The 13,472-nt window shown below is 36.2% G+C and overlaps 1 protein-coding gene across 8 annotated transcripts in view; it reads right to left on the bottom strand.

Annotated features, from left to right (window-relative positions):
• Window positions 1-13,472, bottom strand: part of NBEA (neurobeachin) — a 460,838-nt gene that overhangs the window by 88,089 nt on the left and 359,277 nt on the right. For all 8 annotated transcript variants that reach the window (XM_071737478.1, XM_071737489.1, XM_071737508.1 and 5 more), the window contains 3 exons: window positions 12,062-12,179; window positions 11,122-11,224; window positions 5,473-5,588 (listed from right to left, as the gene is read on the bottom strand). In XM_071737478.1, coding sequence (XP_071593579.1) covers window positions 5,473-5,588; window positions 11,122-11,224; window positions 12,062-12,179 — 337 coding nt within the window. The remainder of the gene's footprint in view (window positions 1-5,472; window positions 5,589-11,121; window positions 11,225-12,061; window positions 12,180-13,472) is intronic.

The following is a 13,472-nucleotide window of genomic DNA, read 5'->3' as shown; positions in this document are numbered from 1 at the left end:
ATCTTGTAACTGAGATCAGCAAAAATTACTTGTTCCCTGTATCACCCAGAGGGTTCAGCTGACACACATGCTGATCACATATAATATGGCTTTTTCCTGTGAGCCTGAAGAAAGAACAATTGGTTTGATGATAGATAATTCTAAGCCTTCAGAGCCAAAGGATCCCTGAGAAGGGAACAGGTAGGAGGAGGGGGAATTTGACCAGGAAGGCTCATGTCTACACAACCAGGACAAAAACCAGGAACACGGAGATTAAACACTGAGACTGATTGATAAGTAGCAGAGTGCAGTGTTTACCTCTGGGAGAAAAACCCAGAGCTGTAAACATGATAAAATATGCTCGAGTCAGGAAAGAGGGCAAGGAAAAGGTGAACACCTTGGAAACAGAATAGGAAGATGAGAAAATAGTTGGCTAGAAGGGTAAAGAAACAGGTTGAAACAAGACTTCTGAGAGTTTTGAAAATGTGGAGTGATTTTGAATTGAAATTGCAATGAGTCTTCAGGCCATCACAGGTGATGGTAATCACCTGTCCTTGGACAGGAAAGGATCTGGAAAGAGAGAACTATGGAAGCTGTAGAGGACAGCCATTCAGTCATGAGTACAGATAACAACAGAAACAGCTAAACTAAAAATGAAGCCAGGCAGTTTTAGAGGTGGTAACAGGGTGATATAAAGATTGAAAAAGTAGCAGTCATAGAAAGATGGATTTTTTTCCATGAGGATGCTTTTTCTAGCATCAATTAAGAATTTACAGATTAAGCAAAGACCATGCTTGTCAGGACAGATGTATTGGCAAACCAGAAAGAGATTTAAGGAAAGATTCATATATTTATTTCAGTGGTTCTGTTCTACAGACACCAACTGCTCTGTGTAATCAACAGTATAAAAAGCCATGCAAAGGACTTCTTGTGAGAAAGGACCCAGTTGCATGCCATAAATTAAAGAAATGAGCAGGTGTCAGAAGCCTCACTTCTGAATGTCTCCCTTCCAAGGCTTCTGCTTCTTGAAATTCATAAAAGAAACAAGAAAATATGAGTGATTTCTTACTGTTCTGTAAAGGGCTGGACACTAATTAAGCACCACTATAAGAAGCAAGGAAGCTATAAAGAATGGGCAAAAAGCATAGTAATGGTTAATAGCCCTCTATTTTTATGGAACAGAAGAAAAAGCTATAAAGGGACCTATGTATCACTTACATATCTTAAGTGCCAAACCTCTATGTGACTTCTCAAGTGCTATGCTGAGCTATGTCTCAGCTATGATGAATAAACTAGTAAGAGCTGAAGGGCAACACAAAAAAAAAAAAAAAAAAAAAAAAAAAAGCTTATATTTCTCAATGGCTACAAACAACGATAGTGTTAAAAAACAGATGTTGCTTACACAGCCTAAAATGAAGCCATTGTTGTCTTCATGAACAGTTACTGGCAAAAAAGTTGTATCCTTTAAGGAAGTATTTCTTATGGGATCTCATTACAAAAGAGTATAATTAAAAAGGTATTTGGAAATCGGATTTCCAAAGAAAGGAAAAAAAGGAAAATACATGTCTTGTCTCTACTTGGTAAAAGAGGTCATGAATATATTCAATACTCTGTACACAACACAAAAACTCATGCATTTTTTTCTGACTTCTTAGAGTCCTGTCTACAGTGTATATGAGTTTCCTTCTATTTAGCACAGATGTATGTGGATAGGAATCAATTCAGTGGTTTTGAGATAAGATTAACACGTAGTAGGTAGAGGTATGTTGCTTCCATGACTGGATTTCTGATAGAGATATTAAATTTTAATATTTCATTAGAAGATGCCTATTTTTGGAATGGAAATTTTTTTGAGAAATGACTTTCAAGAGAAGGTATACAGAAATGAAGGCACAGCTGAAAAAGTTCCTGACCCTCCAGACACCCAGATCTCAGGCCCTGGTAGTCCAGTGCCATGTGATGCTAGAACCAGGAAACAGTGAGAACTTCTGGGTTTTCTAATATACATTTATGTTTTGTAGCTTTTCCCACTGTCTTTGGACCTGGAGTTCATGTGCACCCCATTATATGTGGTTTTCTGGCTTGCCAGCATGATTAAATTCTTTGCAGTACTTCCAAGTCTTTGGAAATCAGCTTCCTAGCTGAAGTGCAGACTTTATTAGAGTTACAAAAGCAAGGTTGATTTTCAAAAAAAAAATGGCTTGGGATTTTTGTTTTTTGTCAAAAACTTGGAAACTTTTAGGACTTGTATCAAAGTGGAATAAAAAGTATATTGTCCTGTGTGGAATTGCCTGCTGGGTTTCAGCCAGTTTTAATTCTCTTTTTTTTTTTTTCAGAAGGGTTTTTTGTGTGTGTCACTGGCAGGGAGTTCAGCTGCCAAGGCTAAATTTTATCCTGGTTTTCAAACAAAACATCATGAGATTCTTTGAGAGAGCATCAGTGAAGGCATAAGTTATAGTAACATTAGCAACTGAGATCTGTTTTTCTATGTTCATAAAGATTATGAATCTTCAAAATCTTCAAAAAAATGAAGAAGCTGAAATCAAAAGCACATGATACACCAATGCAATCATGCTTTCCTGTAAGAACTTTGTATTGAGGGTCATTCTAACATGCAACAATCACAGCTGATGTCAGCAGGACTCCTTAGCTCACTCATGCTTATGGAACACTTTAAAAAGAAAAGGCCAAATAACCTCATTTGCTTTTAGACACCCCTCCAAAATCTTTTTATGAGAGGGTACAGTAATACTTTTTTCCCAACCTAACATGATGACTGTTACTCTTCTTGGAAAATAAAAACAGAACAGATGCAGATGGGTTTCAAATAAAAATCAGGGTAGGGAATTTTCTTTATGACAAGGAAAGGTCTTGAAACCTTTGAAACTCAACACCTTCCTTGTGTCTTAGCAGAAGAGTGTGTATGGGTATTAATTTTTATTTAACCAATACTAGTCACTTCAAAACCTATTAAAAATCAGGATAATGGTTCTCTCCTCTCACATGGATCATTTTGTGATCCGTGTTACATCAACGCATCATTCATTAAAAAGAATGGCTTTCCTAAGTGACTCAGTCAATACAAATGGAGACACAGAGTTAGAAAGAATTTATCCTAGGGACTCAAATTTACCTCCCTCCCTTTCAGGGAATGTGGTCTTTACCTAAATTTGAATTTGAATTTGATCAGGCACCGCTGAGAGACTTCATAAGATGGTGGGTAATGCTGTGAAAATGAGCAAGCGAGCCCATACAATTAACAACAATGAGATTACATGAACAAATGAGATTTACCAGCAAGAGACTGATTTAAAAAAAAAAAGTGTCAGAAATTAAGTGCTTTGAGTCAGAGAGAGAGAGAGAGAGAGACTACTAAGGTACTAACGTACTGACCAAAATGCTGTAAGGTTTTCCAAATACAATTTAAAAAAAAATAAAAATAAATCAGAAGCCTTGGTCATAGCAGGTTAGCAGGTGGCACCTGGAATGCAAATGGCAGTCCATCTTGTTCTAAGGCAGATGAATGACCCTGGATGCCTGGATGCCATTAAGAGAAACTTGCCTCATGCAACCACCCAGGGGTTTGGCTATAAAGCCTTCCTAGAAGCACTAGTATCAACCAGCAACACTAAAAAATATTCTTTTTGAGACCTCTGAGATACTCTGAAGAAACCCCTTCAGGCTGAAGCCTCCTTACTGATGGATACTTTCATGTACGTGTCACTGTATTTCCTAACTGACTTCAGATATAATGAAGTCTTCCAGGTTTGGATGCTTTGGCAACATCCCTAAAAATGAATTACTTTGAAGTTTTAAACTGATTAAAAATGAAAAATTAATTTATCAAAAATTGGCTCATCTCTTGTCTACTCTCATTTAAAGAGTTTAGACTCTGCTTAAAGCAGAAATGAATACATAGAAAGGAAATGACAAGTGAAGGACAGTCCTATCAATTATGTATTGGACAAGGACTAAGGGGACCTAGGCTAACTTCCCAGCTCTCCAGTAAACCTTCCAAGTTTGGATGAGGCAGTCAGGGAGCCTGCAAGGTTCTGCCTGTATTTCCTCATCACCAGAAGGGCAGCGGATGCGGGAGAGACCGGAGCGGCTGGAGGCAGCGAGCCAGTGTCCAGGAGCAGGAGAGCAGCATTCCTGTGGCACCATGCCAGAGGTAATAAACACTCAGCAGGGCTCCTTCCTTTAGCAGAGATCTGTGGGTCTGTGGCTAAAATGCTTGGGAACCAAGCTGGTGAAGCCTGCATGGGGCTGCACCATATGGACTTTCCAGCCCAGGTCTCCAGTAGCTTCGGGGACTCTTGCTTTGTGCTCCACTGCACAAGGTAAACATGCCCTCAGATTTCCAACTGCTCTGTGTTAGCACTCCTGTATCATGCTGGGATAATTTGATGACACATTTATTAATGTCTGTGAGACTGGAGGCGTGGAAGATGACTCCCATATAAGCCCACAAGTAAAACCCTGAAGGTTCAGAGTCAGTTTGACTGGTCCTGAATCCTGCCACTGCCCTACAGCGAAGAACCCAGTGACAGATCTCAGACTGGTCAGTGCAATGTGCACTTACAGGTGTTACCTTTGGGTTCCACACTTACATTTGAGTCATGAGTAGCCTGAGAATTACCTCAAGCATAAAAGTCAGGACCAAATAAAGCTAAGAGTTGTAACACTGGAGTACAAAGTGATGCCTGCTGGAATTTAATTTGGGTTTTGAATTAAAGCTCGCTGGACCGAAATGTCTCAAGAAGTCTCTCCACAGCCAGGTTCACAAGCAGCATGTGTGCTACAGGCAGGAAACATAATAGTAGAAAACCTCCTGGAAATCTTTGTATATGGTGCAGAAAACTGCTGGGTTTTACATTTAAAATTTTGTATCAGGAGCTGACTGATACAAAAGAAAAGGTGAAAGGAAAAATACCATTGTGAATGTTTAATTAATGACGATTGCCAGAAAAGCTCTTATTTTGCCAATAACAAATGGATGTCTGTGGCAGTTATTTCTCATTTTAAATACCTAATCTGATACTATATTTCAGCTCTAAGAACTAAACAAGAAAAGATGCTGTAATCTAATCATACCACAATCCAGGTGACATCTGTACTAGGCAGAATACTGTTGTTATTCTGCTGTCTGGTTGCTGCTGCTGAGAATGATGAAGTAGGGAAATTACATTTTCCCATTATTATTTCCAGACACTCTCTGGCAATGGTTTGTTGACTCTAATAAAGCTTCAGACAAAGCTGTCAGCAGAGGAAATGGCAGAAGGGGAGCAAGAAACAGCCTCCACAACAATACATGAATCTAAAGCCTCAGTGATAGGTTGTGAATTTTCTGATAAAATTTAATGTGTGTTTCAGAGTCTATCATAAACCGGCAGCTGAATTCTAGAGGGATAAATGTTTTCTATCAAGTCACGGTGCTTAAGAGTTTGACAAACATAAACACTTTATGAAGGATTAAGGAGGCAGAAGCCTTACCTGCTATAGTGTTGAGGAACATCAGGTATTCAAAGTTGGATATTTCCCGTCTCTGCCAACGCTGAGTCATGTTGGAGGATTTATAAAGCTGTCGGGGAGTGGCCAGAGAGATTCTCCTAGGAAATACATTTAAAGAATGATTTTTTAAGAGCCTCATTAAATGGTAAGATGTAGGGCACCGTTGTTAGTGTGATTAATTTCAGATTTTCTCAGAGGCTTTTATTTCATTTAATGAAGTCAAGAAGACACTATGACCCTTATTTGGGAAATGACTGAAATGAAGATCTGTATTTTATTTTACCGGTGCTACAGCACTGTAATAATTCAGAATAATATATATTGTGTTTTATTTTATTCTGAACCTGGGTAAAAGACTGGAAATAAAAGAAACTGCAGACCTCCTGGTGCCTGGGTTGTGCAGCAGAAATAAAAGAGGAATACAATTTCCCTGTTTCAAAAGGATATATTGAGGTAAGTTCATTAAGGTGAATGAGTGATATCTTAAAGTGCCATATGTTTCTACCACATGGCTTGAAGATATTTATTCCATAATTTGTTTACCTCCCCCATGGCCAGCTACCCAGGATCCCTTCCTATATCCCAGTAAGCTTTGAGATTTCTATTTATAGCCTGGTTTCTGAAAGAAATAAGGTTTATTCAGTTATTTGCTCACATGTCCATCTGCCTGTCTCTCCATAATAACTTCTGAATTGCATTTCATTCAAATTTGGAAGAGAAGTAGAAGCTTCTAAGATACTCAATTTCCATACATTTTCTAAAACTGACATGAGGGAGAAGGAACAAAACTACCATGTCACAGAAAGGAAAAGCAGAAAACCTCAGCTCTCCTATATTCCATTTGACAACATTACAATAACCAAATACTGTGCATCAAGTTCTAAATTGTTCATATGATATACTAACCCTGGTTGGCAAAATAAATGGAAATAGATTCAGTCTAGACTAATGCATTAAAGAAAAAACCTGCAACAAGAAATACCTTCACTGCTCTCAACTTGTTTCTAGAGAAAATAGCTTTTACTGAAAAAAAAAGACAAGGAAAAAGCATCTTTGGAAACAAAAAAATTATCTCTTCAGACACTTTTTTTGACAGAAATGTAAGTCTTATAAATGGATCACAATAGAGAAAGTGCTTATACCTGTTAAAAAAAAAATAAAAAATATCCCTAATATGTATCCTGTTCAGGGACTTTAAAGTATTTATCTAGCTTGCAAACAGTAAACAGGCACACCCAATGCTTCAGCTTTCAGTTACACACTATAGGTATTATTTCCAGAGTAAATACTGAGTATTTTCTTATAATAAAGCTGTAAACAACTTGCCAAAATAGGCAGAGATTACAAATTATTTTTTTTTAATGTCTCTGTATGTAATATTTAACCAAAAAGCAGTACATATGGCCAGCTTATACAGCTTGGCTAGCCTTATTTTACAGTAGACTTTACTGGCATTACAGAATGCCAATTGTAGATACAATTTATTACTCCACAGGAGAATTTATAAGAATTTTAAAAATTGTTTCTATTATGCTTCTTCAGAAAAATTTATCTAAAATTTTTTAATGTAATCATACTTAAGATTGCACCTTATATGAAAACAATTATTTCTACAGCCAAACTCTCAAAGATGCATTGTTCCCAGAAAACTAGGACTAAAATTGCACACATGTTAATAAATACATAAAATAAAAATACTAAGGACATCACTAAATTTGTAAAGTATCTCTGTCACAGACTTTCTGCTCTTCCCATGAGAAAAATAATTACACATCAGTAGAGCTTAATAGCTGCTTTTAGACTTTACCCACAATTTCCCAGAGTCTCAAAAATCTATAAACTGTCAAGTGCTGGACTTTGCATTTGGATGCCTACTTGAGCTAACTCTACAGAAAATCAAAATATACTAAAAATATACTCCTTACTTACTCTATATCTAATGTGTTTGAATGATTTTCAGTTATTTCAGTGTAGTGGAAAAATTATGCAGAATAAGTCAGTTCCACACCTGCTTGTTTCAGTTAACATAGGAAGACCCACTGCTATGGGTTTTGCTAAATCCACCACACTTTGATCAATTTCTCTCCTTCTATATGCCATCATTAATATGAAGATGAGCAAATTAATATGCCACCTTTGCTTCTAGAGAACCACGAAATACCTACTCAAAATGGAACAAGGAGAAGACTCTCTGATGTACAAAGGTGTGATACAATCTTTCAAGTTTTCTATGCTTCAAATAAGTTTAGAAAACACTTCAAGGCATTTTCTTGAGGGAAGGGATGTTATGTAACCCATATGTGACAAGAGCCACTCTCTTTCACATTCACTGTTAATTCAGTTAGTTACAATCCAATCTCATACAAAAAATCCTTAAATATCTTGTAAAAAATGTAGCGCCTGCACAAAGTTTTATTTTGTGTTCCTCCTGTTCAGAAAAAAATAAAGTCCTGTGAAAGTCACTGGCTTCTGACAAGAGACAAATCAGTATTCACTTTTAATCAAAACCCTAAAATTGTTTTTTATACTTTTTTAAATCTTAGTTTTCCTATCCTTCTCCCTTCCTAAAATTCAACCTCTGCAACCTGCTGTACGGAGATCTGGAAAACCATCTGCAAGCTTCTGATGTGGAGGAAGCGGCAGAGCTGAGCTGATGTTGAATATAAGTAAGAACTTCATAATTTGTATTTCCTAGCTTTAATAACCAGATTGTTTTACTTCATGCATTAGCAGCCCACAAAATTTCAGTGTAAGGCTAGCACATGTTTAGTAGTGAAGAATGATACTGAACTTTTACCAGTCCTTTGGTGTCTGCACACTTACAAAACTGCCAGGCAATGCAGAGTTGGTTTCTAAGATGTGATGTTACCCTCAATAAAAATGCATCTGTATCTTGCATCTCAGATGCTATATCCCTAAAAAGTGGTCAGCTAATAGTGAATAGCTTAATTCTGTAAAAATGCATATAAAAATGTACCTTTGTGGAAACCTATGGAGCTGAAGGAATAAATTAATTAAAAAGCACAGTACTGTCTGCCCAGTTGAATAACATGGCAAGGCCATAAGGAGACTACAATAAATGCAGCAGGTTTCAGGAGCAGTAAGAATGCATTTATCAAAAACAGATGAAATTGATTACCAGTCAGACCAAATTCTTCAATATGTTAGTAATTGTAAGGACATAATTACTTCTTTGTAACATTAAGCACAGGCTTGAATGCTTTGTTGAATCAAAGCATTAGACAGGCTGCGGGGAAAGGTAGCAAAGAACCGAAGTGGAGACTTGCTCAGAACAGCAGGTCTGTAACAGTCTTAGCAAGAGATACCAGTCTGCCTGCTTCTAATCCTTTGTGCCATTAGAAGATTATAAATTTTTCCTTTTTCCTTCAATTTCCTTCCATCTTTGTTAATAGCAGGATTTCTCCATGAAAACAGAAATGCACTTTAAGTCCATGTACCTCGCTAAAAGTAACTCACTCCACACTTCAGAATGTTTTCATCATGAAGGCAAGGCTTTATGATAACATAATGTAATACAATTAACTCCAGATTAAATTTTTTTTAGAGAAGAAACAGAGAGGAAACATTACTTACAAAACAAACAACAAAAAAAAGGAAAAAAACCCCAAAACTGCTTCTGTTAAAATATTTTAAAGGTACAGCTTAATCTGGAAAACTGGTCATATAAAAGGATCGCATTTTACTCAGTGTAGGTGTTCCTTTAGGTTACTCAGCATACCTTCTCCTTATGTTAATCTTAAAAATATGAATAATTTAAAAAATTTGCATCCCAGAGCCAGCATATTCATAGGAAGGAAAACTATATTCTAACCTCTACAAACTACTGTCTACAGAGCAGTTCTAGAACCAGGTTTTCTCTGCTACTGCATTGCAATCCTACTGAAGACAAGAAGGGTATGCAGACAGAAAAAAAAGGAAAAACCATGATTACAGGGTCTTTATTGTGCATAAATCATACCATGATTATGAAAAAATAATAAATAAAAACAACCTCACTACCATATGCCAGATTTATTCTGAAGTCTAACAAGCCTATTTTCAGTTCAAATTGAACTTTAATCAAAAAGGTATGGAAATGACTGCATATAATATTGAAGCTGAAACTTTTCTAAATAATTATCTATCAACAAACTTTTTCAGAAAATTATTCACTGAATAATGCACAAAGGATATGAACTTCAAAAGTAAAAAATGTCACTGTAGATATGAAATTCTGATTGAGAAATTTGCATTTTGTTTGTTCTAGAGCATGTGGCCATTTCTATTGCAGAAAAGAACACTATTTCTTTCCATTTAGAGACAGCAATTTCTTTAATTTCAGTATTTGGAAGAGATATGCAAATATTAACAAGATACACCTTCCAAAGAAATGCCCCAACTTTCCCTTGATCTCACTGAAAACTTGAGAAATTTGGCAGTTTGCCTAAGAACTTCAGCAGACTCAGGAGATCAAGCCTTAGGCATCATGAGACCATTGAGCTCATGACAGGCAATGATGTTCAGTTGAGAATGAAAAAGTTCTCCAGTACTACAAATGCTTTGACACTTCAGACTATTTCCACATTCTGCAGTGGAATAAAACTAGGACAATATGAAGTTTTAGTTTGTAGGAAAGGACTGAAAGAAAAAAACAGACACAGCCCCGACACTACACCAATGATTAAGTCATTGGCTGTTGGCTAAGAAAAATGAAAAGCACCATATTTTGTGAATTTCCTGCTGCTTCCTCACTCTTTTGTTTGTTTGTCCTTCATTTTTATCAGAAAGTAATCCTTCACCTAAACACTTTTCGCCAAAGTTCTGCAGATACAACATCTAAAAAAAATTTTAGGTCTGAACAAACAAAAAATTTAAAAGCAGAAAATCCCCCTCCCTGACTCACTGAAGTATATACTGAGATCATCTTATCCATCACTGAAATGTGAATACTTTTATAGCATAGGATCTGACAATTCCCAGCCTTATTTCGGACTACAGACTGATTTAATATTGAAGTTAATCGGATAATAAAAATTTTCTTGCCCACAGTATCTGAAAATCTCTAAAACTAAACTATAGTTGGGTCTTTTCCAAAATATATATCCTTCTTAATTTTGGAAACAGAAGAATAAGTCATTATACTAATGAATGTAAGAAATTTTGCTATTGCAAAATAGCCACTAGGCTGATTAGCAATGAAGTAAAATCCACTCACATTCCTATAAAAAGAAAGTGAGAAGATGGGTATAAAAAATAATTTTCATTCAGCAAACACAAAACCTAGTCAAGTTCAGTTCCATGTCCTGCATAAATGCATAAAAGCTGCCTACCCATCTATAAAACTTTTCTGAAAACCTGACTTAACAAGATAAGGTGTAACTTTTTTCCAAGTCCTTCATTGGAAGTTACTTATTTCCAGTAATGATTTTTAAAAGTTACAGTACTTTTACTTCTGTTCCATAATAAGAGGCCATATAGTAAGTAAAAGGGTATTCTTTTACAAACTAACCTTACAAAAGAGAAAATTTAGAGTTTCATGACATAAATAATGTTTTAGTAGGAACATGCTTAAAATATAATTTGTAAAATATAATAAGCAATAAATACAAAAACTAGGTTCATTTGAATTACCTGGCTTGTGGCAAACCATAGCTGGTTCCTACTCCAACACGTGGTAAGCTGTACACAACTTTTTTCACTGTTGCTTGGTCAGGAAAGTTAAACATAACAGAAGCTAAATGAAGAAGAGAAAATATGGACTTGTAAACCATCTGCAGAGACCTGTTTCTCCATGTGCATATTTTTTTAAAAAAAGTTTTTTGTTTTTTATTTAGGAGGAGAAGTCAGTTCCACTTTTACCTTCCTGGAGGATCCAAGTTAGAACAGAAACTCCTGGCATACTTCTGACCTATAAATCATTAGCTGGTTAACATTCTGGGAGGGACCAAACTCTCTGGATGAGGAATACTTCGGAGGAACTGCTGTTTACCACTAATCCATATCAGCTCTTATCAGGTTGGGAAGCTGTTCAATAGTAGACATGGCATTCAGTCTTCTAACTTGTGCATTAGAACATGCGGGATCAGAAAATGTTTAATTCCCTGAAAACTTAGATCAGAGTTTCTCAGGGCAAAAGACTACAGACACACCTCTCCAACCACTCAATTCTGATTCACAAAACTGTGGGGATCCATTTATTGATCTGGTCCTTTTTACTTTAACTTTAACTTATTTAGAAAAGAAAATTTACTTTTAGATACTTCTCTGAAATATTTACCAAAAAATGGAGGAGAGGGGGGGCAAATTTACTATCAACCATTTGAAGAATTAACCATCTACAATGATCTGTTTTTGTAAATAAACCTCACTGATGCACAGAAAGTTGTGAGATTGATTTATGTGATTGATTTTAATACCAAATGCAATGAATGCAACAGTGAGCATTACTGAACACAGACATTATCAAACACAGCACGTTATCAAAGAAATCACACAGTTCAAATCCAGAGACTAATAAATAACACAAAATAGCTACTAGCACAGTTTTATGTAACAAAATAAACAGACATACTTCTGTTTGCCATAAATACTTCCAAAGCTGTGTTCTGGAGAAGATAACGTCTTGAAAAAACAGCCCGAATCTCACTGAACATCCATTTGCCATGAAGACCTTCTGTGTAGGCAAGGACCTTTAAAGAAAGGCAAGGTGAAAGTTATTGGCAGGAGTTTTTCATGATAATATTGCATAAGAACATAGTAAATTTTACCCATCTATGAAATGCAGTTAACTGTATCTCTTTAACACTTAAAACCACAAGTTACAACAAGTAAGAAGTTCAATGTTTTTGTAAACATGCAATCAAGTACACTATTAGAAGAATATCAGCAAGTACAATAACCTGAGACTCCTAAGATCTACTTCTCATGAGTCACATCAGCTTATTTTCCTCAAAAAAACCCAAAACTACAAATAAGCACAGGACAATTGTGCTTAGCTGTATCTTCTTCCAACATAACTGACACAGTTGTCAGTTATTTACTGGATAAGAGATTTACACCTGAGGCTATCTTGTGGATAATATATGACTTGCTATTCACATCCCTTTCAGATTAATACATTAGAAATCTCTCCATCCCATTAATAAACATAGAAAATAGCCAGCATATATAATACGCCAGCATAATGATTTTTCTAAAGTACACTTAATAACCCAAACTATGAACAGAATTTAAGAATTTGCATTTTTGCACTTTTAAATTATTGTGGAAATATTTTAAAATAACATAGATTTAAACAAGCATTGCTTTTCCAATTTTTAAGTTTCTCAATTGCAGGTATAGTATAAGACCAGATAATAACAGCTAAATAATCTTTCATTCTTCCTTCTCTGTTCTGGATATAGAAGAGAACAGACAAAAACCCAACTATTTAATTGGATATCAGTTTTAGTAACTTCTCTCATCTGTGAATCATCATTCCAGTCCTATTATACAATGTAGAACAACTCTTTCCCAATCTTTTTCATCAGCTGGAAGGCTGCCTTCAGCTCTCTTCTCAGGCTGTCTGTGCCCATAGCTGAGCCTCTGCCACTTCATCCTGTGAGGATTCAGTCACTTGGGATGGGGACCATCTCCTTACTACACCCAACTGCATTTCCCAGGCTCTGTGGGCTGTGTCTTTCCCTAGGCTGCAGCTACCTGCATTCCCAGTGACATGAAGACACATAATGAACATCTTTACTAAAGGGAAATGCGAAAAGAAGGTTTCAGACTGGACAGATTGAATTTCTCTGTTGTCCATTAGGTAGGCAGAAACTCTTGGTATAGCAGCCTGAAGTGCTTTACTCACTCAGTTGAGGTCTTTGCTTTCTGCAATCATGACCTCCCCCAGCTTCAGAATAGGGAATGTTAATGACACCATATGTTGCTGCTGAGAATGATCCTTCATGTTTGAGGTAATGGAAATTGTTTTCTTCCATTTT

This window comes from Heliangelus exortis, chromosome 1 (assembly GCF_036169615.1).
Source record: "Heliangelus exortis chromosome 1, bHelExo1.hap1, whole genome shotgun sequence".
Classification (NCBI taxonomy): Eukaryota; Metazoa; Chordata; class Aves; order Apodiformes; family Trochilidae; genus Heliangelus; species Heliangelus exortis.
This window is presented reverse-complemented; position numbering and strand designations above follow the sequence as displayed.